The following is a 24,263-nucleotide window of genomic DNA, read 5'->3' on the forward strand; positions in this document are numbered from 1 at the left end:
AAACTCTGCCTAATGAATACTTTAACTTTAAGTATATTTTGATGCCAATACCTTTTTCACCTGTTATTCAAGTACAAATTTGCACTCATGATGTCTACTTCTAAGAGTATTTCTACACTCGCATTGCTACTTTTAGTTAAGTTTAAGATCTGAGTATTCATTCCACCATTTCTAAAAGCACAAATGGCTCCTTTCAGTGGCATTAATTGAACAGATATTTAAATTCAGAGTTTGGTCTGAGTATATGCACAGAAATGAAAAATTCAGATACATTATATTATTATTGTGGAATATGTTCACACTAAAATCGTCCATCCAGTTTATGGATTGGCACATATGATATGCCACAACTGAAAATGCAAGATGATCCCATGCCTGCTCTACAGGTGGAAGTAGGGGGACACAGCTGTCAACTAGCTGTTCAGTTAACCAACAGGTTAACTAAATAATTCCTAAACTCATCCAAGTTGATATAAACATAAGTAAATACATTTCAGATACAGAATGCATTTGAGACTAAATTTGTTATATGGAGTAAGCCGTGATGTTGTCCTCCAGAGATTAACTTTTGTTTGATTGAGCTAATGCTAAAATGTGTATTTGTCATTTGTAAGGGTATTTCATAGGTTATGGAAAGAAGACACTCAGGAAAGCATTATGCTCATATTTTAAACAACCAAATGTTTTTGACCACTAGTAGGTTATATTGCTTTTTTTTTTTCCTACAGTACTAAAAAACTAAATTTTGGATGTGTCTCAATATTTTTTATGGATTTATAATAACTCGCTCAAGTCTGTTGAAGAGAAAATAACTTCATGGTAAACTAAGCTCTGTTTATGTTTCATTCATTTAACTCAGTTTGGTTTTCACTTCCAACCCACCCCTATCACACAAAACAAGCTGCAAGCTGTTACAACATGATAATTAAAAACAAAAGGGAGAGGAAATGCCTTAAACTTATAACGACAATAATATTCAGTCCACACTTTTGTGCAGTTGAGCATCCAGAGCAGTAGGTGGCGCTACAGGAGGGGGTCCACATTAGATTATAGAGGAGGAACAGGAGGGACCAAGCAGTCACTGAACAGATTAAGCTGCCTCTCCATCTGACTGGTGAGGAAACAAACCCAGGATCGGTTGGCCATGAAGTGGTTACGCTTTTCGCTCCTCGTCTTGGGGTTTTCTCGCTGTGCTGCGCCACGTCTGGTGACAGCAGCGGCGTGAAGAAGATGAAGATGCAATTTGCTACGGGACCCCTTCTCAAGTTTCAGATCTGGTAAGCAAATGAGGCCAAATTCTGGCGAGTCATTGCGAGCTAACCAGCTAAACTAGTAGGCCGAGAGCTGGCTCACTAACAGCAGGGTGCTTTATCTCGACATATTCTAGGACATGGGAGCTTTTCATTGATTGTTGCGAAATGACCCGCACACTGTTTAAACACACAGGTAGAGTAAATGTTGCGGAAGCTCCTGGTTTTTGCCACCTCTCGTGAGCATTTGTTCGAAGGCTTGGCCCCGCCCCCGCTGTCAGGCACGCGCGTTACCGTAGAATGTGTAACGTGTGTTTCATAACGGACCGTGGGGGGGTATTTCATATTCCGTTAAAGTGCAAAGTTCCGTCAAAGCTAACCTAGCGAGCTGACGCTTCAAACATTAACAAGGCTTGTCATCGTCGTTAACGTGTAACGTTATGCAAATACCCAGATCACGTGGTCTAAAGACGCTGGTGTGACTAAAGTAACGTCATGTAGTGAAGTCATAACGTATTCCTTTTAAAGTGGGCTTGCATGCTGCTAACTTGCTTTACCACTAAAGTTAACAATCTGACAGATAAAAGCGGGAATCACATGTTCCTCATCTCAAGGCTAAATTCATTATCTACCCTTTTGTCACGGTGTTGTTGTGGCTGCCTTTTGTCTCTCTGTGTGTGTGTGTGTGTGTGTGTGTGTGTGTGTGTGTGTGTGTGTGTGTGTGTGTGTGTGTGTGTGTTGTGTGTGTGTGTTTTCTCTCTAACAGTGTGTTTGTCTTCTTGCAGCATTTCCTGAGGGTACAAACGGGTGTTTGAGGAGTACACGCAGGCCTTGTACCAGCGTTACCCAGACATCCGCATTGAGGGGGAGAATTACCTTCCCGTGCCCCTCTATAGGTAAGAGAGATGGTCCGCCTTGCTACAAGTGGATTATATCCAGCTTTATTAAAGCAGCCTGAAAGCTGCCTGGGATTAGCTGTGATTGGACTGAGGTAATTCTCATGAAGTCAGGTTTATCTGACCATGTGGGGGTCTGTGGAGCTACTGGCCCTTTACGAGTCATAATTTTAGGTCAAATGCATAATTCTATTTAGTGTGGATTATTATTATGATTATTGGTCTCTAATCAATGCTATTTATTTGGACCAACGTAGAATATGTTCCTCAACATAAAGTGTCATTTTCTATTTAACTATTTTAATCAATCCTTTTATTATTAGTCCCACAATGGGGAAATTATTTCTCTGCATTTAACCCATCCCGGAGGAGCAGTGGGCTGCAATGAAGCGCCCGGGGAGCAACTTGGGGTTAGGTGTCTCACTCAAGGACACCTCGGCATGTTGCCGGTAGAGGGGCTTGAACCACCAACCTTGTGGTTACGGGACAAGCGCTCTACCTCATGTGCCACAGCCGCCCCTATTTAACTGTAGGATACATTTGTGTTACTTACTTTGGGGGGAAAAAGGGTCCATGTAAATGGGTATTTTAAGGAACTGTAGGCCTTCACACTATAGAGGCCTAAAATGTACATTTCAGTTGTCTTCTTAAGCGCTACTGAATGTTTTTCAGATTTTAATTTGAGTTAATGTGGGGGGAGTGTCTGACTAACATACATTCAGTGGCCAGTTTATTAAGTACAAGTAGCTAAAACTAATGCAGTCTAAATCAACAGTCCTGCAGTAAATCCTACCGCCGTGAAGGTTATGATGTTCAGTTTTTATTGAAACTGTTTTATTTTCACTGTCCACCCTATTTTTATTAGTGTTGTTAGGCTCAATATCGGAAACACCTCTGACCTCTCAGTATAATCCAGTACAGCTCTATAGCCTAAACTGCAACCTCCAAAAATGACTATACAGTGGAATCAGCTAAAAACCAATTTATTGCCGGACTGTTGTATTAGACTGCATTAGTTTTAGCTGGGTGTACCTAATAAACTGGAAATGGAGTGTATATTAACAACATAATTCATTTGTGGACTACATGAAAGCTTTGTCAGCAATGCTTTTAGTTCAAACAAACTGTTGCATGATCCCACCAATGTATCACTTCACTATTTTCTGACATTTTATAGACCAATGATTATTTGTGGAAAAAGTCAGCAAGTTATTTGGTAATGATTATCATAAATAGTTGGAGCCCTAGGACTAATATTCATATTTTCATATATTCATCATTTCTGCAATGTATTTCTTCCCTTATTTTATAATTGTCCAAGAACTAATTCTGTTCCGCATACATACAAAATTTTCACTCTGAAATCAGCATTCATAAAGTAGTGAAGCATTGATGGCTGTATTTGGATCAGTGCCCGAGTCCAATGTGAGACTGGTTTGTGCACTTGTCCCAGGTGTAATGGTTAAAGGCACAGCCTCACTGAGACCCTGAGGTCCTCATCAGTTGAACTCTTAATGAATACACCAGAGATTAGCTCCATTAAAGAAAGAACACAGTATCAAACCCTGGGTTTCAGACTCTCCAGGCTGGTTTAGTCACTGGAATACTAAGCCTGCCTCCACTGACGGGTTGTAGTTCAACCAGTTACGCAAATTTTAGTTTAAAGGAATTAAAACCGGATTTAACAGGATGCAGGCTCTGTGTTGCGGGTTGATGGGTGATGGTATTAAGGCCGTATCCTAGTTTAATATTTTAAGATACATTTCCCTTGCGGAATCTTAATCACTGTTGAAATTGATAATAATCATTTGTATGGGAGGAAGCCAGTGCTACATGGTTGACTCCATTTTCTTGTGTTTATTTTACACAGTGGAGCTTAATTTGTATAAATGGAGGCCACTCTTCTCTTCTCTTCTCTTCTCTCATTTGTCAATGTTGAACTAATATGGTTACCCTTGTCTCAGATTTATTTAGTGTCGGTCTCGATGTATGTCTCTGTGCTTAATCTTGTCTAACAATATTAATTGTATCTTGTTTTTATTTCCTTAGACATTTTGCTTCCTTCCTGTCTGTGTTCAAACTGCTGGTGATTGGGCTGATTATTATCGGCAGGGACCCATTCGCCCTCATTGGTATGCAAGCCCCAGGCATTTGGGAATGGGGTCAGGGAAATAAGGTAAGGTTCACTGGAACTATAGGAGTCATTAAGGTCAGATCATATGGGAGAGCTGGCACTGTAATTTTCATGTTTACGAGGGTGGAGTCAGTGTGATGCAGCTGAGCATTTGTTTTTTCACAAGTTAAGCCCACAGATATCACACACAAGCATTGAGTGAATACAATAATGAAGAAAATGGGGTTAACTTTGACTGTTTATTTTAGTTGTGTACATTCACACTACCAAGTACAACTTAAACCCATGGGATTTTGTTAGCTCGTTCAGGCTCTTCAGGCTGTGTCGTTAAGTATTGTTTTGCCTGGATCTGTTATCCCCAGGGTTACAGACATGCCAAAGGCTCAGAGGAAGAATGACTGCCAGCATCAGATATATGCAAATATTAGAATCTTGCACTTCTTGCGTTTTGAATAAGCAGTTTCATTACTTTGTAAAGATGTAATAAATATACATATGTCAATTAGATAGTTAAATGCATTAGAATTAAAGAAAATGAAAAAAGATCTCCTTATAGTGATACATTTGACCCAGAAAGACTATAATCAGTTTCCACCGTGTATCAGTTGGGCTCTGCTTAACTGTGCTGAGATGTGCCTTGTATAAAAATAAAAAAAAACATAGCGACTTTGCAATGCCAACAAACTGATAGGTGTTTGTTTTGGCTAATTCTGAAAATAAACATTTAGTTTTTTGCAAGTGACTCTTGAATTGAAGTACCAGAGTTGAGTTTTTACCTAAAATGCAAAGGGCTTATTAACTAGGACTAAACCTCATGTGGAGTTGGAGTTGTTGCCCATCACTCCAGTGTACTAAAGCAGCTTCATATTTACCTGTCAATAGAGCAACACGCTCCTCCTATAGGAACATGTCCTTTTACTGTTGCAATACTTAAACTGTATCTTATTAGTGCCTTGCCCTCTTGATCTATCGAGGGAGCGTGTAAGAAAAACATAACAGCCAGTAAAAGTAAGGGGGATAATGTATGTTATGCAGACTGCAGAGCTTTTTTTTAATTCAAGTTTTCTTCTTCTGCTTGTTTCAGATCTATGCCTGCATGATGGTGTTTTTCCTCAGCAATATGATTGAAAACCAGTTAATGTCTACAGGAGCTTTTGAGATCACATTAAATGGTGAGTTTATGAGTTGGCTGCAGATTGATTCTCTAACATTATAATAATGCTTGTGTGGCGAAAAGCAGTAAATTACAGTGAAGTGAGTATTGTTTTTGGTTTTTTTCATAGATGTGCCAGTGTGGTCAAAACTAGAGTCAGGTCACCTGCCCTCCATGCAGCAGCTTGTGCAAATTCTGGACAACGAGATGAAGATGAATGTTCACATGAACACAGGAACACACCACCTCTCCTAACCCTACTCGTCATATCCTGGCTGGAGCTAAAAGCCCCTCCATGTAAGTACAGCAGTGTACATAGCACTGCTTGTTTATAACCAGTCTTTTGCTAATCCTCATTGTTTTTTTAATTTATTTATTTATTTATTTGATTTTCTCTTCCCATCAAGGTTGGAGGTGGGTTTCTCACTGGGCTGTGAAGTGATGTTTATGAAGGTCTGCGCTGAAGGCAGGAAGACTGCTAGCACAGACTGGATGCCCCCATCAATCTTCACCATGCCCCTTGGAGACGTCCCGCCCCTGACGCCAGAGTGGGATCCATGGCAACAGTGCCGGCCATTCTTTTTGTCATTTTCTTGTACTATTCATACTACTGTAGATTTCATCCAGGTCATCAATGGTTCCATAAAGAGAGATTTCAAATTGATACTTATAGTCTTTAACTTGTTGCAATTAATTGATCTCTGTGAATTAAAAAAAATGTCTAACTTGTACCACTGAGCCACATGTAGAATTTTAAGTTTATTGTTCTAAAAGTAGCTTAGCCATATAGAAAATGCAACACTTCCAATCTGTCATCGTTGTTGTGAAAATAACATTGGGGAATTGTGTCTTGATATGATTTCTGAATAATTGTTTTTATATTTACATTAATTGAAGGAAGCCGAGAAGATTAATAAAACATATTGTAACTATTTAACCCTGAGGCTTTGGTGTTGAGGTTTACTGACTAATGCAGTGCAATCGAGTGTTACAAATGATATCCTAAGAGAGTTTAACCAGGGGGAAAACCTTTTACCTTCAAGAGATGGAGAGGAGAAGAGATGGTGGACAATGTGACTGCCATCAAGGTTTGAGTCAGGAAAAGTAGGGAAGCTGAATGGCTTGGAGATATTACAGATGGCTAAAATATGTGCACTGACTCAAGTAGGCCATCTGCTCAACCTAATGTTATTAGGAAGACGAGAGGATCTACACTGATTTGATTAGAAGACACAAAATGGATTAAGTGTGAGTACAATGTTCAATTTAAACAAAGTGACGTCCCAGTGCCATGCACAACTGTTGAATTTTGGATATTCCTGACAATAAGGTCTCGTACTTTCATTGAGTTTTGAAGTAACCAGAAAAAAATAGATGATAAATTATGACAATATAGCTTTTATTTGTTGGAAATATAATCCAGTTTGCACAAAAGACAAAAAGATCATCTTTGAGACAATTCCTTATAAATAACCCAGATTCCCTTTTGAGATATTTGGCTTTTACGTCTAGTTATTTGTATTGCTTCATTATTGGTACATCAAAGACAACTGTGAAGGCCCATATGGATAAAAGTTATTTCACTCTCACTCATCACATCAGCACTGACTTCCAGAAGCCTTTTGGCGACTTCATTGAGGTGAGCAGCTTGTTTTGTCTTCGGCAGCCGGTGATGTGATGGCGTCATCAGGTACTGGTGGAGGTGCTGAATGACCAGGCGGATCCTAATCCTGGCTGCCTGCACAAACAGGTCCTCCTTTAATACCGATGTTCCTGAAGCAACCCCAACTGTTTTACATTCATCCTGGAGAGAAAAAAAAAACAAAGGTTACTGACGCAGAGCTGGAAATGCTATAAACTGCAAGATGAACATGTAGACAAAAAAGTTGGTTAGAAAATGAAAACAATGCTTCACCTGAGAGCAGCAGGTACCCACACTGAACTTTGCCTGTTGACCTCTTGCCATGAAGGAGACAAACACTCTGTCCTTCCCGAGGATTCGGACCCCAACAGTTTTGTTGAGGGACAGGAAGACGGGGTACAGGGGAGTGGGAGTGACGCCCACGCTGCTCCAGCTCCACCGCCGAACCCTGTTACACGCCTCATCCAAACACTGACCGCCTGAACTGTTTAAGGTCAGCCTGCAATGTAAACACACACATGCAATCATCACATATTATAGGTTATTCTCATCCCATACATTAGATGCCTAATTTATATTTACCTAAAAATTAAATAAATACTTTATTCCCAAATGAATACAAATTCTTAACAATTTAAATAAAGAAATTATATATATAAACACTTTTCTTTGTACCATATGTTTCTATTGCTGTGATAACATGTCGCCTTGCCATCAGACTGGAACACGGCTCTAATTGGTTGATAGGAGGCAGAGCTGTCATCATACACTATGCAGACTCTTCCATTTTCTTCTGTGACCACGACCATGAGAGCCAAGAGACCTGAGGGATAGCTGTTACCGTGACAATAAGGATGCGAACACCCATTGTAGAGTACATGTTGCATTGCACATACAGTCCAACACTCTCCTTGTCTCTAAAAAGATAATAACATAATACAAATCTACAAACATAACACTGTGAGTGGATACAAGACCTGAGCAGAGCCATCAGGGAACACAGTAAGAAATGTCATGCCATTGGAATAATACTTCTGTAGAAAATCTGCCCCAGCCTGTGAACATATAAGATCAAACATTTGGGCATTCAGCGTGCGCAGTGAGACTAACAAAAGAAGCTACTGCACATGGGAAATGTAGGATGCCTGATCTATACTAAGGTCTGAAAATCAGGAAGATATGTTGGTTTCTGCTTTAAAACCTGTCTCTCATCTACCTTATGGAGGCACAGTAGTAAATTACTTGGGTTACGCTTTGACAACCATTTATGTTTATAGTCATAAATATTGAGCCTATTTACAATAACACAAAGTTGACATTTGTTACAAGCAGCTATTGTAGGGTTTTATGCATTGATCAGACACAGTTTGGCCACCTGGGGGCAGTGTATATGGGTGCATAGATGAATATACATTTGTAGACTTCTAGTCAAAGAAATTATGACTATTTGTGAAAATTTCAATTAAAGGGCGAGTGTGTAGGATGAAGGGGGATCCATTGGCAGAAATGGAATAGAACTTTGTGTTTTCATTAGTGTATAATGATACCTTCATAACTACATAGGGAGCGGGTCCTCTTCATGGAGTCCGCTATGTTGCACCGCCATGTTTCTGCAGAAACCCAGATTAGACAAATCCAACACAGGCTCTATAGAGAGCCTTTTGCGATTTTATGTTACCTGAAGGCCACCATATGTTCTCCAGCACACCTGTGAAACTGACGTAATGTGAACCGCAGAGTGCACAACCACGGCAACACAAGCAGCCTTCTTAATCTCGTTGTTCCTGAAGAATGCAAGTAAAAGTTCCTGAAAAATTAACAGCATTACCAAGGCTTAGCACTCAGCAGCTCACGTGACTTCAGTCTTAGAAACGGAGGGTTGAACAGAGGGGTAATCAGTTAGTTGCAACCTGCAACCACATGGCTAGATGCTACTTAATCCTACACACTGGCCCTTTAAGGTTAGGTATTGTTAGTACTGACTTTAATAAAACGAAGACATGACAGGGATTTGTGGGTACCTGATGATGACATATGCCGAAATGAAGTGGCTTGTGGTCACAAAAAGGGACCAACACCTGCTCCTCTTCCTCTCTTATTTTTAAGGGCTTCTCAGTTGTGCTACAATGATACACTGTCCAGCATCCTTTTAATGGGGCACAAGAAAGCCGAAAGCTGAGGACCTTTGATGATGGGGCTGCTAAACAATAGCACAACAAAAACTGTATCAGTCCCCACAAAGCTATTTCAAGTCACAAAGTTACCTTTTTGCAAACGGTGTGCCACTTTGTGTTTGTTTATCATGACAGAACAGATTTAAAGCTGTCAATGTGAAGGTTGCTAAATGAGCCGTTACTCACAGGGTTCTGCAATAGGGAGTTGGATTAAGTGATCCTCGTAGACTCTCAATTCTGATTGTTCTCTAATAAAGAATACAGATTACATTGCTCTTGACTTTATTATTTTTCAAGATAACCATTTTACTATATTTTTGTTTCTGTGAGTAGGATAAAAGACATTTCAGGAAGAAAATTTGTACCCAAGTCCCATCGGTAACTCCATGATGAACTTGCTGTGATCCTCCATCTCCTTGCCTTTGAAGAGAAGCTCGTCCATCTCTCCTGCTGACTTGTCTCTCTGTGATGTTGGAGTACCAGTCCTCGGGTCACACCTCCCCTCAACCACACATCTCTGCTTCACCAGCATCTTACACAGCTGCTTCCACTGGGCACAGCAGAAGAGTGGCACTGTCTAAGATAAACACAAAGTAGGATGCAAGAAGGTCAGCGGTGCGTCAGGTGTTTTGGGGTAATTTGTTTTAGTATATGCCCTTTCTTCCTCACCTCAGGCCCTTGTGCCCATGTTACATTCAGGGAAGGTTGGGCCTTTTCTCCGCAGTACTCACATTTCACTTGGTATTCCGTCATTGGCTGGGACTGGACCACATAGTATTAAAGTGTCACTTATCAGTAACCTGAAGGCGTGTTGCTGTAGATGAGAATTTAAAACAGCAAGTAGAAATTTGATATTCTTACCACTGGAAGAATGGTTGTTAAGTTTGTCCTGTAGTTCTCAGACTCCCGGTTGTACCTCAGAACTCCTGCTGCTCTGATACAATAGGTGGGGGGTCAATGACAGACTGTGGACAGCCCTCTGTTATCCTCTTACCAGAGAAAAACACAAACAAAGTTAATAATTATTCAAAGACTAAGAACATGAGATATGTATTTATACAAAAAAGACCTGAGCCAAAAAGGAAAATAGATTTGTGTATTGTCCACCACTTGATCTGTCTTACGTGGTCCAGGACAGACGGTGGCTCACTGAGATCATGTTTTAATGTAGCCGCAGCATCTAATCGCAAAACAAAAGTTATTGTTACATTGTTAGATCATCCTACTAAGCGAATAAAACACTGGCCTGATAAGGATAGGAACTTAAAGATTTTCCTTTGCAGTTATTACCTAATAATTCCATTTTTATTGTGCTTGAAGCCGACTCACATGAAGAGCTGGACCTCATCTTTCTTGTCTGTCCTTCTGACTGGGTGTAGTCATTGAGTTCAGCGTATTTGTCCCAGGAGAAGAATATCAGCATTCACTGTTTTTGTTCAGGTTTCCCTCCTCCTGAGACATAAGATAATTTATATACAGTAAATAGATTAAAAAAAACTCAAAAACTCTAAACCACATTATAGCTCTATTATACACTCTTGTTTTTGTTGCTGCTGTGTACATTCCTCCTGATGTAAATTAAAAAAATATAACAATAAACCTATTAAATGTGTCTACTTGAGAGTTTCAAAATAATGGCTTTAGATCTCAATTTGAGTGTCTTATATAACATAAAAACAAAAGCAATAAAATAAGTACACACAAGGTTATGCACTCACCTCAAGGTTTTACACTTGGTAGTGTTGTCAGTTACCTTGGAGATGAAATAGCAATGTGTAAACATACTAGCATTCAAGTTACTGTTGAGCCCAAATCTCCACAGAGACCTGACTGATCAATGTGTTTACGGCATAATGCTTGGTGCTCCAACACAGTCAAAGTTGATGGACAATGTTTTCCTCAAGTTGAATTTTTAATGTGAAGATGTTGGCCATATTCTCCACCCAGAAAATTGTTTTTGTGGCTGCTGTTTGAATTCTTTATGATGCAAATAAAAAAAAATGCACTACAGGAATGTACTACGTTTTTTGTTTTGTTTTGTTTACATGTGTTTGTTGTGTTGCTAACGGGCTACAACTACATTCCGTTGTGCATCCTGTGTTGCATAATGACAATAGATGATCCTTGAATCCTTGAATCCTTGAATCCTTCAATCCTTCAATACTTGAATACCTAATTTTGGCAGCTGGCTGATTGGTTTTAATACCCACGAATATTATAAAACACAATTACAATATACTATATAATACTGTCAAAGTGTTGACTGTTTACTCCATCATGTGTTTGCAGAGAAGACGTAAGGATGCAACTTCCAATCTTGTTAGACGGAACATGGATTTACATTTGAATATATCAAAATTACATTATTTTAATAAAAACAATCTCACCTCAAGGTCCATTTAATACATGTTCTAGAGCTTCCTCTGCAGATGGAGTTCGCCCAGTTAACACGGACCTATACATGTTCAAATTCCCATATTTTTTACTGAGTACTTGTTGGCTTAAATGTCAATTCTTGGTTTACGAAACAATTCATTTCGTAGTCATGTCACACTATCTTATAGGTCAAAATGAACTTTGAAGCTTTACAAGTAATCCTTATGTTAATATTAATGGTAAGCAAAGTCTATGTAGACAGTTTGTTAGGCTTTCATTTAAAAACATGTTTTTAAGGTCTCATAAAGTAATGTGCTTTTTCACTCAGTGTTTAAAATCCCTCTTCATCCAGTGACATGCTTTAACACAATTTATCCAAAAGATGGCAGAGTGGTTGTGCTCCTTTTACTCCTCAGTTGGTTATAGGCTGGTTGATATTGAAATATCACAATAACCAGGTCATCCCTCCCACCTTCCTGTCACGAGACCTGTGGCAATTACGTTTCCCAGGTGGAATCAATGGCAGGTGATTAGAGCGCAATCAATTTCGCAGAGTTTGATTGGTTCCTGTAGAGAATATCACAGAACAAATAGCTGAGGCAAAGCAGAAATTGGCAACTGTTAGTATTTCCAGGAGTCATGCACAACAGAATGATGCGTAAAGGGAAAAAGAAAAGCGCTGCTTTTTACTTGGCTGCAGCTGTTCTGACGTGTTATTTGGCGCAAACGATAGACTGTTATCGACTAAGAAAAACGAAAACACGAGGATGGCAAAAAGAAGCTGATGCAGCCAAAACAATTGATGTCCAAGACGGGGAAATTGTCTTCGGGAGAGGCTTTGAGAAAGGGTCGGTCGTCGACGGAACCAAGAAGACGTCCTCGAACGCTTCTGTGGAGGATGAAGCTGCTTATCAAGCGGACTATGCAGGTAAACATTTGAACCGCTTGCTGTAATGAAAGTGTGGTTCGGTTCAACTTATATTTGTTGACTGGACTAAAAAAAAAAAAAAAAAAAAAACGTTTTAAAGTGCTCAATTTACAGTTTCACAACTTAAAAAAACACTATCTCTTTCAGGCTGGTCGAAAGGACAAGCGCAAGATGCCAGTTCAAAAGAGGCCAGTTCAAAAGAGGCAGCATGGAAGCACATGTCGCCCACCCTGCAGTGTGGTGGGGACCAGTTAAAGTTCAGAGTGGTGGGACCAGGAGACTCGCAGTTTGCAGTGGAACAAGGTAAACTGATAAGATGAATTCGCTATAAGATCTATTCAAACTGTGAACAATGTAGATATTTTCACCGATGATTGCAAAGTCACATGGAGATTTTGTTCCCCATAGGAAATGCACCTCCGATGCCTCTGTCCCAAGTCCCTTCCACATGTGGCTACGGCATAAACAGGAACTCTCTTTGGCTTATCATGTCGGTCCCCTATAATGGCTGCAACATAGTTCAAGAGGTAATGCTGTTTGATACTAAATGTTGCAATGTCAGAATGGTGCAGGAAGTTAAAATCAGTGGCTTATCCTTTCATTTTTTTTTTTTTCTGGTCCTTAAATTGAAATATATCGTGTGTGTGTGTAGCGACATGTAACCTTATCTGGTTTGTCATACCTTGGTGTCTGATTTTTGTTTTCTTCCCCCAGGGTGGAAGTTATGTGCTCCCAATGCGTTGGCAGGGAATACCAGTCTCACTGTCTTGTCCAAAGCCTGCAGCACCTGCCCCACAAAACCAACAACCTCAGAAACCCTGGTACCTGCCATCAATCCCCCACATGCCCGAGGGGCATAAGAACCCAGATAATTCACGTTACTTTTCACACTACATGCAGTTTCCCAAATACCCAACAGTACCGGATCACTATCATCAGCATCCATTTATGGCTCCCCATCCACTCCCAAAACCAGAAACGACAACACCAACTAAACTGGAGCCACAGAAGTTCCCATATATGGATCACTATCATCAGCATCCATTTATGGCTCCCCATCCACTCCCAAAACCAGAAACGACAACACCAACTAAACCGGAGCCACAGCAGTTTCCACATATGGATCACTATCATCAGCATCCATCCCCATTCCCAAAACCAGAAACGACAACACCAACTGGATCACTATCATCAGCATCCATTTATGGCTCCCCATCCACTCCCAAAACCAGAAACGACAACACCAACTAAACCGGAGCCACAGCAGTTTCCATATATGGATCACTATCATCAGCATCCATTTATGGCTCCCCATCCACTCCCAAAACCAGAAACGACAACACCAACTAAACCGGAGCCACAGCAGTTTCCACATATGGATCACTATCATCAGCATCCATTTATGGATCACTATCATCAGCATCCATTTATGGCTCCCCATCCACTCCCAAAACCAGAAACGACAACACCAACTAAACCGGAGCCACAGCAGTTTCCACATATGGATCACTATCATCAGCATCCATTTATGGCTCTCTATCCACTCCCAAAACCAGAAACGACAACACCAACTAAACCGGAGCCACAGCAGTTTCCACATATGGATCACTATCATCAGCATCCATTTATGGATCACTATCATCAGCATCCATTTATGGCTCCCCATCCACTCCCAAAACCAGAAACGACAACACCAACTAAACCGGAGCCACAGCAGTTTCCACATATGGATCACCATCACCATCATCAGCATCCACATATGGATCACCATCATCACAATCCACATATGGATCACCATCACCAGCACCCATTTATGGCTCTCCATCCACTCCCAAAACCAGAAACGACAACACCAACTAAACCGGAGCCACAGCAGTTTCTACATATGGATAAGTATCCATTTATGGTTTCATATCCACTCCCTAAACCGAAGCCACAGCAGTGTCCACATATGGATCACCATCATCAGCATCCACATATGGATCACCATCACCATCATCAGCATCCACATATGCATCACCATCACCCATTTATGGCTCCCCATCCACTCCCAAAACCAGAAACGACAACAACTAAACCGAAGCCACAGCAGTGTCCACATAAGCATCCATGATGATATCCACCTTTCCAGGATCCTTTTCACTTTAGGAAGGACCATCCCGCCTAGCCTGCTCAAACTGTTCTAATAAATTATTTCAATAACAAAGTTACCCTGTCAAGTTAATTTGTACTCTGCATATCCACTGTTTTATAGTTGCATTGCTTTTAAGGAGTTTCATTAGGTTTGTGGGATAAACTGACCAGTCCATTGATGAAGGGCTTTACTTTTGACAAAACTTAGCTTTTTGATTAGAGGCTGAAAGTTTTGCTGAAATGGTTTCCTACAAATGTACACCTTCATTTATTTTTTTTAAATGTTGTGAAAGTGATCTGTGTTGACATCTTGCCAGTCTCTAGTTTTGTCAGTGGGGCTCTTATTGGGCTGTGGTAAGCCTGTCCACATGGTGGTACCATGGCTTAACAATTTCTTGGTGAGTAAAAGTAGATTGGGTGGGTCATGTAGAGGGGGCTGTGTGAACAAACTTTATTGAAAGGCCTAAGTTTTAGACTTTAGGTCAAAAGAACTGATTTCTTAAATTACTTATTGTTCAGGTGTAAAGGAGGCTGGCTTTATTCAAACTTTACATTGACGTTTTCCCTCTATGAAATGGAAAAGCCAATATATAGCCATGATTGCATTTTGACAAATGTGATCTGCCTCTTCTGCTCTCCATATGGACTGTTTACCTGCATTCAACCAAAGACTGCTAGACTGTGGTCAATACTAATTGGGACTTCAAATGGAAACCTGAATGCTTTCAATGCCAATATCTTTCCTTGTTGCCTACAGATTCATGGATGTTTTTATAATATCTTCACAATCCACATTGTTCTTCATAGGATCATTAGTTTCATCTTTTGTATTTTCTGGTATAGGATAGTAATCTATCATGATATACAGATGTTTGTCACATATGACATTGGAATTGTTTGACTCCTATTGAAGGCTTTTTAAGCTAAGGAGAGAAAAATAATGTTGCCCCATGGTAGGTCTGCATCATTCTTATATTCCTATTCACTATTTGGGATGGCTATGAAACTAAAGGGCAGCAATATTGAGCACTAAATATTGTACTGCACACATTCCTGCATGCAAAACTAGAGATAGAATTGAATACAGTGAAGACATAAATATAAAGCCAACAAACTCCCTCAAACATTTCACCTAACACACTGCAGGAGGGATTCACATAACCTGAAAGCAAACTAACCTGCAAAAAATGACGAAATTGCATGTCTCCTATTTTGTTCCATATAATATCCAATGCTGACTTTATTGATCTGAGATGAAAAATGAATCATCATAGGCTACTAACAAGACCACCTGTTTTGAGCTAAATGAGCACAGGTGCAAGCTGCAGCTGAAGTTAGACCTGATTGGTTGATTACCTGGAGCTAAAATGTGCCAAGTATTCAAAGCCTCGACTCAGTTATGCTGCTTCATAGCATAGCAGTGTTTTTCCATCTGCTCTGAGCTTGCATCTCCAGTTAGCAGGCGACGATGGAAGGAGACGCAGGTCTCGTCAAACTGCAGCAGTGATATTAGTCCTGTGCACTTTGGCCCAGAGTTTAACTTGCTTGAGCTTGAGAGGGCTGAGCAAAAAAGTTAAGCAGGATTAGGTAGTCAATGAGGCAACAGACATTGATGTAAGGACAGGAAGTATTCTCTTCAATGGGAAAGAGCTTAATGCCTAGTCAGGATCTGACTCTACTGCCGACGGAACATGGATTTTCATTTGAATATATCAAAATTACATTATTTCAATAAAAACAATCTCACCTCAAGGTCCATTTAATAAATGTTCCAGAGCTTCCTCTGCAGATGGAGTTCGCCCAGTTAACACGGACCTATACATGTTCAAATTCCCATATTTATTACTGAGTACTTGTTGGCTTAAATGTCAATTCTTGGTTTACGAAACAATTCATTTCGTAGTCATGTCACACTATCTTATAGGTCAAAATGAACTTTGAAGCTTTACAAGTAATCCTTATGTTAATATTAATGGTAAGCAAAGTCTATGTAGACAGTTTGTTAGGCTTTCATTTAAAAACATGTTTTTAAGGTCTCATAAAGTAATGTGCTTTTTCACTCAGTGTTTAAAATCCTTCTTCATCCAGTGACATGCTTTAACACAATTTATCCAAAAGATGGCAGAGTGGTTGTGCTCCTTTTACTCCTCAGTTGGTTATAGGCTGGTTGATATTGAAATATCACAATAACCAGGTCATCCCTCCCACCTTCCTGTCACGAGACCTGTGGCAATTACATTTCCCAGGTGGAATCAATGGCAGGTGATTAGAGCGCAATCAATTTCGCAGAGTTTGATTGGTTCCTGTAGAGAATATCACAGAACAAATAGCTGAGGCAAAGCAGGAATTGGCAACTGTTAGTATTTCCTGGAGTCATGCACAACAGAATGATGCGTAAAGGGAAAAAGAAAAGCGCTGCTTTTTACTTGGCTGCAGCTGTTCTGACGTGTTATTTGGCGCAAACAATAGACTGTTATCGACTAAGAAAAACGAAAACACGAGGATGGCGAAAAGAAGCTGATGCAGCCAAAACAATTGATGTCCAAGACGGGGAAATTGTCTTCGGGAGAGGCTTTGAGAAAGGGTCGGTCGTCGACGGAACCAAGAAGACGTCCTCGAACGCTTCTGTGGAGGATGAAGCTGCATATCAAGCGGACTATGCAGGTAAACATTTGAACCGCATGCTGTAATGAAAGTGTGGTTCGGTTCAACTTATATTTGTTGACTGGACTTAAAAAAAAAACGTTTTAAAGTGCTCAATTTACAGTTTCACAACTTAAAAAAACACTATCTCTTTCAGGCTGGTCGAAAGGACAAGCGCAAGATGCCAGTTCAAAAGAGGCCAGTTCAAAAGAGGCAGCATGGAAGCACATGTCGCCCACCCTGCAGTGTGGTGGGGACCAGTTAAAGTTCAGAGTGGTGGGACCAGGAGACTCGCAGTTTGCAGTGGAACAAGGTAAACTGATAAGATGAATTCGCTATAAGATCTATTCAAACTGTGAACAATGTAGATATTTTCACCGATGATTGCAAAGTCACATGGAGATTTTGTTCCCCATAGGAAATGCACCTCCGATGCCTCTGTCCCAAGTCCCTTCCACATGTGGCTACGGCATAAACAGGAACTCTCTTTGGCTTACCATGTCGGTCCCCTATAATGGCTGCAACATAGTTCAAGAGGTAATGCTGTTTGATACTAAATGTTGCAATGTCAGAATGGTGCAGGAAGTTAAAATCAGTGGCTTATCCTTTCATTTTTTTTCTTTCTGGTCCTTAAATTGAAATATATCGTGTGTGTGTGTAGCGACATGTAACCTTATCTGGTTTGTCATACCTTGGTTTCTGATTTTTGTTTTCTTCCCCCAGGGTGGAAGTTATGTGCTCCCAATGCGTTGGCAGGGAATACCAGTCTCACTGTCTTGTCCAAAGCCTGCAGCACCTGCCCCACAAAACCAACAACCTCAGAAACCCTGGTACCTGCCATCAATCCCCCACATGCCCGAGGGGCATAAGAACCCAGATAATTCACATTACTTTTCACACTACATGCAGTTTCCCAAATACCCAACAGTACCGGATCACTATCATCAGCATCCATTTATGGCTCCCCATCCACTCCCAAAACCAGAAACGACAACACCAACTAAACTGGAGCCACAGCAGTTTCCATATATGGATCACTATCATCAGCATCCATTTATGGCTCCCCATCCACTCCCAAAACCAGAAACGACAACACCAACTAAACCGGAGCCACAGCAGTTTCCACATATGGATCACTATCATCAGCATCCATTTATGGATCACTATCATCAGCATCCATTTATGGCTCCCCATCCACTCCCAAAACCAGAAACGACAACACCAACTAAACCGGAGCCACAGCAGTTTCCATATATGGATCACTATCATCAGCATCCATTTATGGCTCCCCATCCACTCCCAAAACCAGAAACGACAACACCAACTAAACCGGAGCCACAGCAGTTTCCACATATGGATCACTATCATCAGCATCCATTTATGGCTCTCTATCCACTCCCAAAACCAGAAACGACAACACCAACTAAACCGGAGCCACAGCAGTTTCCACATATGGATCACTATCATCAGCATCCATTTATGGATCACTATCATCAGCATCCATTTATGGCTCCCCATCCACTCCCAAAACCAGAAACGACAACACCAACTAAACCGGAGCCACAGCAGTTTCCACATATGGATCACTATCATCAGCATCCATTTATGGATCACTATGGATCATCAGCATCCATTTATGGCTCTCCATCCACTCCCAAAACCAGAAACGACAACACCAACTAAACCGGAGCCACAGCAGTTTCCACATATGGATCACCATCACCATCATCAGCATCCACATATGGATCACCATCATCAGCATCCACATATGGATCACCAGCATCCATTTATGGCTCTCCATCCACTCCCAAAACCAGAAACGACAACACCAACTAAACCGGAGCCACAGCATTCTCTACATATGGATAAGTATCCATTTATGGTTTCATATCCACTCCCTAAACCGAAGCCACAGCAGTGTCCACATATGGATCACCATCACCATCATCAGCATCCACATATGGATCACCATCACCATCATCAGCATCCACATATGGATCACCATCACCATCACCCATTTATGGCTCCCCATCCACTCCCAAAACCAGAAACGACAACAACAACTAAACCGAAGCCACAGCAGTGTCCACATAAGCATCCATGATGATATCCACCTTTCCAGGATCCTTTTCACTTTAGGAAGGACCATCCCGCCTAGCCTGCTCAAACTGTTCTAATAAATTATTTCAATAACAAAGTTACCCTGTCAAGTTAATTTGTACTCTGCATATCCACTGTTTTATAGTTTCATTGCTTTTAAGGAGTTTCATTAGGTTTGTGGGATAAACTGACCAGTCCATTGATGAAGGGCTTTACTTTTGACAAAACTTAGCTTTCTGATTAGAGGCTGAAAGTTTTGCTGAAATGGTTTCCTACAAATGAACACCTTCATTTATTTTTTTTAAATGTTGTGAAAGTGATCTGTGTTGACATCTTGCCAGTCTCTAGTTTTGTCAGTGGGGCTCTTATTGGGCTGTGGTAAGCCTGTCCACATGGTGGTGGCTTAACAATTTCTTGGTGAGTAAAAGTAGATTGGGTGGGTCATGTAGACTGTGGGGGCTGTGTGAACAAACTTTATTGAAAGGCCTAAGTTTTAGACTTTAGGTCAAAAGAACTGATTTCTTAAATTACTTATTGTTCAGGTGTAAAGGAGGCTGGCTTTATTCAAACTTTACATTGACGCACTAAATTTTCCCTCTATGAAATGGAAAGGGCAGGAGGGATTCACATAACCTGAAAGCAAACTAACCTGCAAAAAATGACGAAATTGCATGTCTCCTATTTTGTTCCATATAATATCCAATGCTGACTTTATTGATCTGAGATGAAAAATGAATCATCATAGGCTACTAACAAGACCACCTGTTTTGAGCTAAATGAGCACAGGTGCAAGCTGCAGCTGAAGTTAGACCTGATTGGTTGATTACCTGGAGCTAAAATGTGCCAAGTATTCAAAGCCTCGACTCAGTTATGCTGCTTCATAGCATAGCAGTGTTTTTCCATCTGCTCTGAGCTTGCATCTCCAGTTAGCAGGCGACGATGGAAGGAGACGCAGGTCTCGTCAAACTGCAGCAGTGATATTAGTCCTGTGCACTTTGGCCCAGAGTTTAACTTGCTTGAGCTTGAGAGGGCTGAGCAAAAACATTAAGCAGGATTAGGTAGTCAATGAGGCAACAGACATTGATGTAAGGACAGGAAGTATTCTCTTCAATGGGAAAGAGCTTAACGCCTAGTCAGGATCTGACTCTACTGCCGAAACAGGAATAAATGGGCTGCTGACTCTTGATTCGGATCAGTCAGATGGCATAGGTAAGATTTTGCTGTCCAGTTATCTGCTAACTTGATATACTGCATGTAAATAATAATAATAATAATAATAATAATAATAATAATCCTATCTCCTAAAGGGATGTTGGAGCAGACATCACAGCTGGGGGACAAAATGGCTGAAGCAGCAATGAAGAGCTTGAGTTGTTCTCTGCACTGTGGGTAAAGCAAGATGAAGTTCAAAGCCATGGGGCCCAGAGCTGCTGACTTACAGCTGGACATGGGTATTGTAACACAACCAACCTTGTATGTCAGTTGATATTAAAGCTGTAAACTCATGGCACAGAATAATGTATTTGCTCCTACTGTCAGGCAATGAACGTCCCCTGCCTTTGACGCTGGTGCCTGAAACTTGAAGCTACTCAGTGCGGCAAAATGCACTTGACCTTGTTTTGGATGTTCCCTATGATGGCTGCAATGTGATTCAAGAGGTAAATTCCTAATTAAAACACAGAGCTTTACATTGAGACAAATTTATAAGTCATTAGACGATCGAAGGATTTAGAGTTAAAGTTGCGTATCGCTCAACGAAATGTAATTTGAAATCGAGTTTATCGGCCACGACAACGTTCACAAACACTGAACTAGAGGTTAAGTTTGTCATCGGCTAAGCTATTTGCATATTCTTGTTTCAGGATGGAAATTACGTGTCGCCTATGAGTTTGTTGGATACTCCAGTTAAAGTCATCTGCCCCATGTCGAGAAGATCTGCCACAACACCTGCTTCAACTACACCAAAGCCTCAGCAGGCTCAGCAATCCTGGAGACTTCCTTTCCCTCCAAATTCCTGGAGCCTGAAGCGTCCAAGCCCCTTTCCATCCACGATCCTATAATTTCACTCTTACAGTATTCCTATTACATGAATATGATGACTCCGGCACCAGCCCCTGTTGCTGCTACAACTAAACCTGACATGACCACCGTAACTACCAAGCCATCTACAGAGAAACCCCCTCCTGCATATCCGCACTACCACTATTATCCTTACTACCCCTACCCACCTTACTACCCCTACTACACTCTTCCAAATCTCCCGGTGGCGCCTCCATACCCATATAATCTAATGGAACCAATGCAAACTACTCTGCCTCAAACTGTCACAACTGTTAAGCAAAGTGACAAAGTTCCCAGTGCTAAATCACCAAGTACATCAACGCCAACAATCGCTGCTGCTCTCACTGCTAAACCAACAAAACCCGGCAGTAGCAGCTATCCAGGCCCAATGAGTCCATATGTTCCTTACTACCAGCTCCCCTTTGTGTATGAAATTTACAACAAGGCTTAAAAAACTTGGTACGACCTGTGGTTGTACCTAATTGTACGGCAAAAATAATTTCATGGTAGGCATCATACAAATCTGCTCTTATAAAAATGAATTCTTCTTAAGTCATACAGCGTTCACACCCACACCCCATTCTGTCTGTTCCTATATATTGCCACATGGCGCTTTCTCCTCTGGGCACCATGTGATGACACACACACACACACACACACACACACACACACACACACACACACACACACACACACACACACACACACACACACACACACACACACACACCACTGAAACTTGGCCACACGTGACAACAAAACACCGTGTCATGCTGGAGCAAGGATGCGTGTCTGTATTTTTTCCTTTTCGTGTACTTCTGTACGTTCTGGGATGTTGGTCTGCTAAATTATGGAGCACCGAGAACAAGAATAACCACTATTCTCTATGGGATCATGAGATCCTTTGGCGGTCATTTTACAGGCTTTTTCCAGCATGGGAGAAGTAATTTTGCTTTTATGCAACACTCTGCTTTTGAATTTTAAAAAAAAGTATCTTAAGAATTGGTTTGCACTCTACAATGCAGGTGAGTCCTATGTACATTATTCGGATGTATGATTATGCTTTTTATTTTACCAGTGATTGAACTCTCGGATTGAAGACCATGCATTTGTGGTTAAGAAAGTTTGACAATTCATTTTTTAATTTATGTTCTTATAGACTAAATGAAAAAAGTATAACCAGTGACAGAAAAATCTGAGTAGGAATAGCATCTACATGGTAAATATTATAAATATTGCTGTAATTTCATGTTTAAGCCCATGCTGCAACTATATTAATCTCTTTTGTTTGTTTGATCACAGTAAACATAAAGATACCATGGAGATTAAAGAGATTAGCACAGCCAGCACTGAAATGTTTTATTTCAGTCCGAGATCTGTATCCCACTTCTGAATATCTTCAGTCCATCTGTGCTCATATTCCCAGCCAGGGCACTTAGTCCCTCCCCCAACCCTGACATTTGCTCCACCCTGTCCATACAGTTTGTCTTTATGGAGGATTATGATGTGGACATGGATGAGGAAGAGGAGGGCAAGGTATTCATGAGACAGGCCACAACAGGCCATTGGTGGGAGGACTGTGGAGATGATAGCAACTGTGACACGCAGCAGAGAGAAGGAAGAGGCTGCATGGTGAACAGTCGCAGTTGGGCCGAGGAGCTCCAGGATATCTTTACACCACAGGCAGACGGCTGTTACAGTGGAGAGCGAACAAGACTGTCCAGCATCTCTGTAAGTGATTGTCATTCTCTCTTTCTATCTGAGACACACAAGCACTGAATTGCTCCCCCTGATTCCATCTGGTCTGAAAAATTCCAGTGCATCACCTAGCAATTCAGCAAAAGTCTTGGTTTCTACAAAAAAAACTTATTAATAATTGAAAAAACACAAACGACTTCAAGTTAAAAAATGTAATTCATTTTAGCAGATAACATAAAAGTAAATGTGCATAACATTTGTAATCTAAGTATGTGAATATCTTATTTCTATGATAATCTAATGCATACCAGTATAAAAATAAGTGGGATAGCAGGGCTGAGGATATTTGGCCTCTGATCCTGATGAAGGATGAAAGATGACTCAAAATGTTCCATTGTTTAATCAGCCCACTACTGCGTTGTGACACAGCAGTGTGTGTGTGTGTGTGTGTGTGTGTGTGTGTGTGTGTGTGTGTGTGTGTGTGTGTGTGTGTGTGTGTGTGTGTGTGTGTGTGTGTGTGTGTGTGTGTGTGTGTGTGTGTGTGTGTGTGTGTGTGTGTGTGTGTGTGTGTGTGTGTGTGTTCGCACGTGCTTCCTTGTCTCTCTTACGGCTCACCACACTTGAATCTGTGATGTAGAGTGGGGCGGGAGGAGACTCCTTTAGGAGACAAAACAAACCAATACTGTGCAATTAGAAATTCATTGCTCTGCTTTGGGTTACCGAGCAGATGCAGACGCCATCTCAGTGCTGCTCAAAAGTGCTGACATTTATTGAAAGGAGCTCTTATTGATCAGCCATTTTAACGGTTTTGTTTGCCAGTGTTGCAGTCTCATTTATTATGCTATGTTTATCCTTGAATTTTAGCCCACCATATCGCAACCAATCATGTATCCCTATTTCTGTAATCTATTTAGGCCTTAGTCTCTTATGAGGACACAGATTTCTTGCCGCTGAAATGTGTTCCTTTCCTCTGATCGAAGAAAGGTGAGGTGGAGAAGCAAGAAGAAGGAAAGCAAGGGAGGAAGATGGAGGAACAGATAACAGATCAGGAGAGCATGGCAGCACTGAGCAGCTC

At 40.9% G+C, this 24,263-nt stretch overlaps 4 protein-coding genes across 4 annotated transcripts; 3 read left to right on the forward strand and 1 right to left on the reverse strand.

Moving 5' to 3' along the window:
• The first annotated feature begins 1,129 nt into the window (after nt 1-1,129).
• Nucleotides 1,130-6,370, forward strand: LOC129116014 (thioredoxin reductase-like selenoprotein T1a). Its single transcript, XM_054627150.1, is given in 7 exon segments — nt 1,130-1,177; nt 1,180-1,277; nt 2,036-2,146; nt 4,196-4,322; nt 5,365-5,452; nt 5,564-5,730; nt 5,841-6,370. Coding segments are annotated over 6 exon segments (582 nt in total). The 5' UTR covers nt 1,130-1,144; the 3' UTR covers nt 5,689-5,730; nt 5,841-6,370.
• A 603-nt stretch (nt 6,371-6,973) lies between these two features.
• On the reverse strand, nt 6,974-10,597 carry LOC129089314 (glutamate-rich protein 6-like). Its single transcript, XM_054596724.1, is given in 12 exon segments — nt 6,974-7,237; nt 7,349-7,574; nt 7,751-7,909; nt 8,048-8,130; nt 9,097-9,275; nt 9,436-9,497; nt 9,615-9,826; nt 9,919-10,011; nt 10,111-10,199; nt 10,202-10,238; nt 10,374-10,429; nt 10,579-10,597. Coding segments are annotated over 12 exon segments (1,479 nt in total).
• A 1,623-nt stretch (nt 10,598-12,220) lies between these two features.
• On the forward strand, nt 12,221-13,804 carry LOC129089315 (protein piccolo-like). The gene is made up of 4 exons (XM_054596725.1): nt 12,221-12,553; nt 12,701-12,856; nt 12,962-13,080; nt 13,268-13,804. Exons 1-4 carry the CDS (start codon nt 12,265-12,267, stop codon nt 13,802-13,804), a joined length of 1,101 nt encoding a protein of 366 aa, XP_054452700.1. The 5' UTR covers nt 12,221-12,264.
• Nucleotides 13,805-17,043: 3,239 nt separating this feature from the next.
• Nucleotides 17,044-19,517, forward strand: LOC129089137 (tyrosine-protein phosphatase non-receptor type 23-like). The gene is made up of 4 exons (XM_054596504.1): nt 17,044-17,350; nt 17,487-17,642; nt 17,748-17,866; nt 18,053-19,517. The coding sequence occupies exons 1-4, from the start codon at nt 17,062-17,064 to the stop codon at nt 19,010-19,012; spliced, it is 1,524 nt and encodes a 507-aa protein (XP_054452479.1). The 5' UTR covers nt 17,044-17,061; the 3' UTR covers nt 19,013-19,517.
• Nucleotides 19,518-24,263: the final 4,746 nt, after the last annotated feature.

This window comes from Anoplopoma fimbria, chromosome 3 (assembly GCF_027596085.1).
Source record: "Anoplopoma fimbria isolate UVic2021 breed Golden Eagle Sablefish chromosome 3, Afim_UVic_2022, whole genome shotgun sequence".
In the NCBI taxonomy this organism is placed as follows: domain Eukaryota; kingdom Metazoa; phylum Chordata; class Actinopteri; order Perciformes; family Anoplopomatidae; genus Anoplopoma; species Anoplopoma fimbria.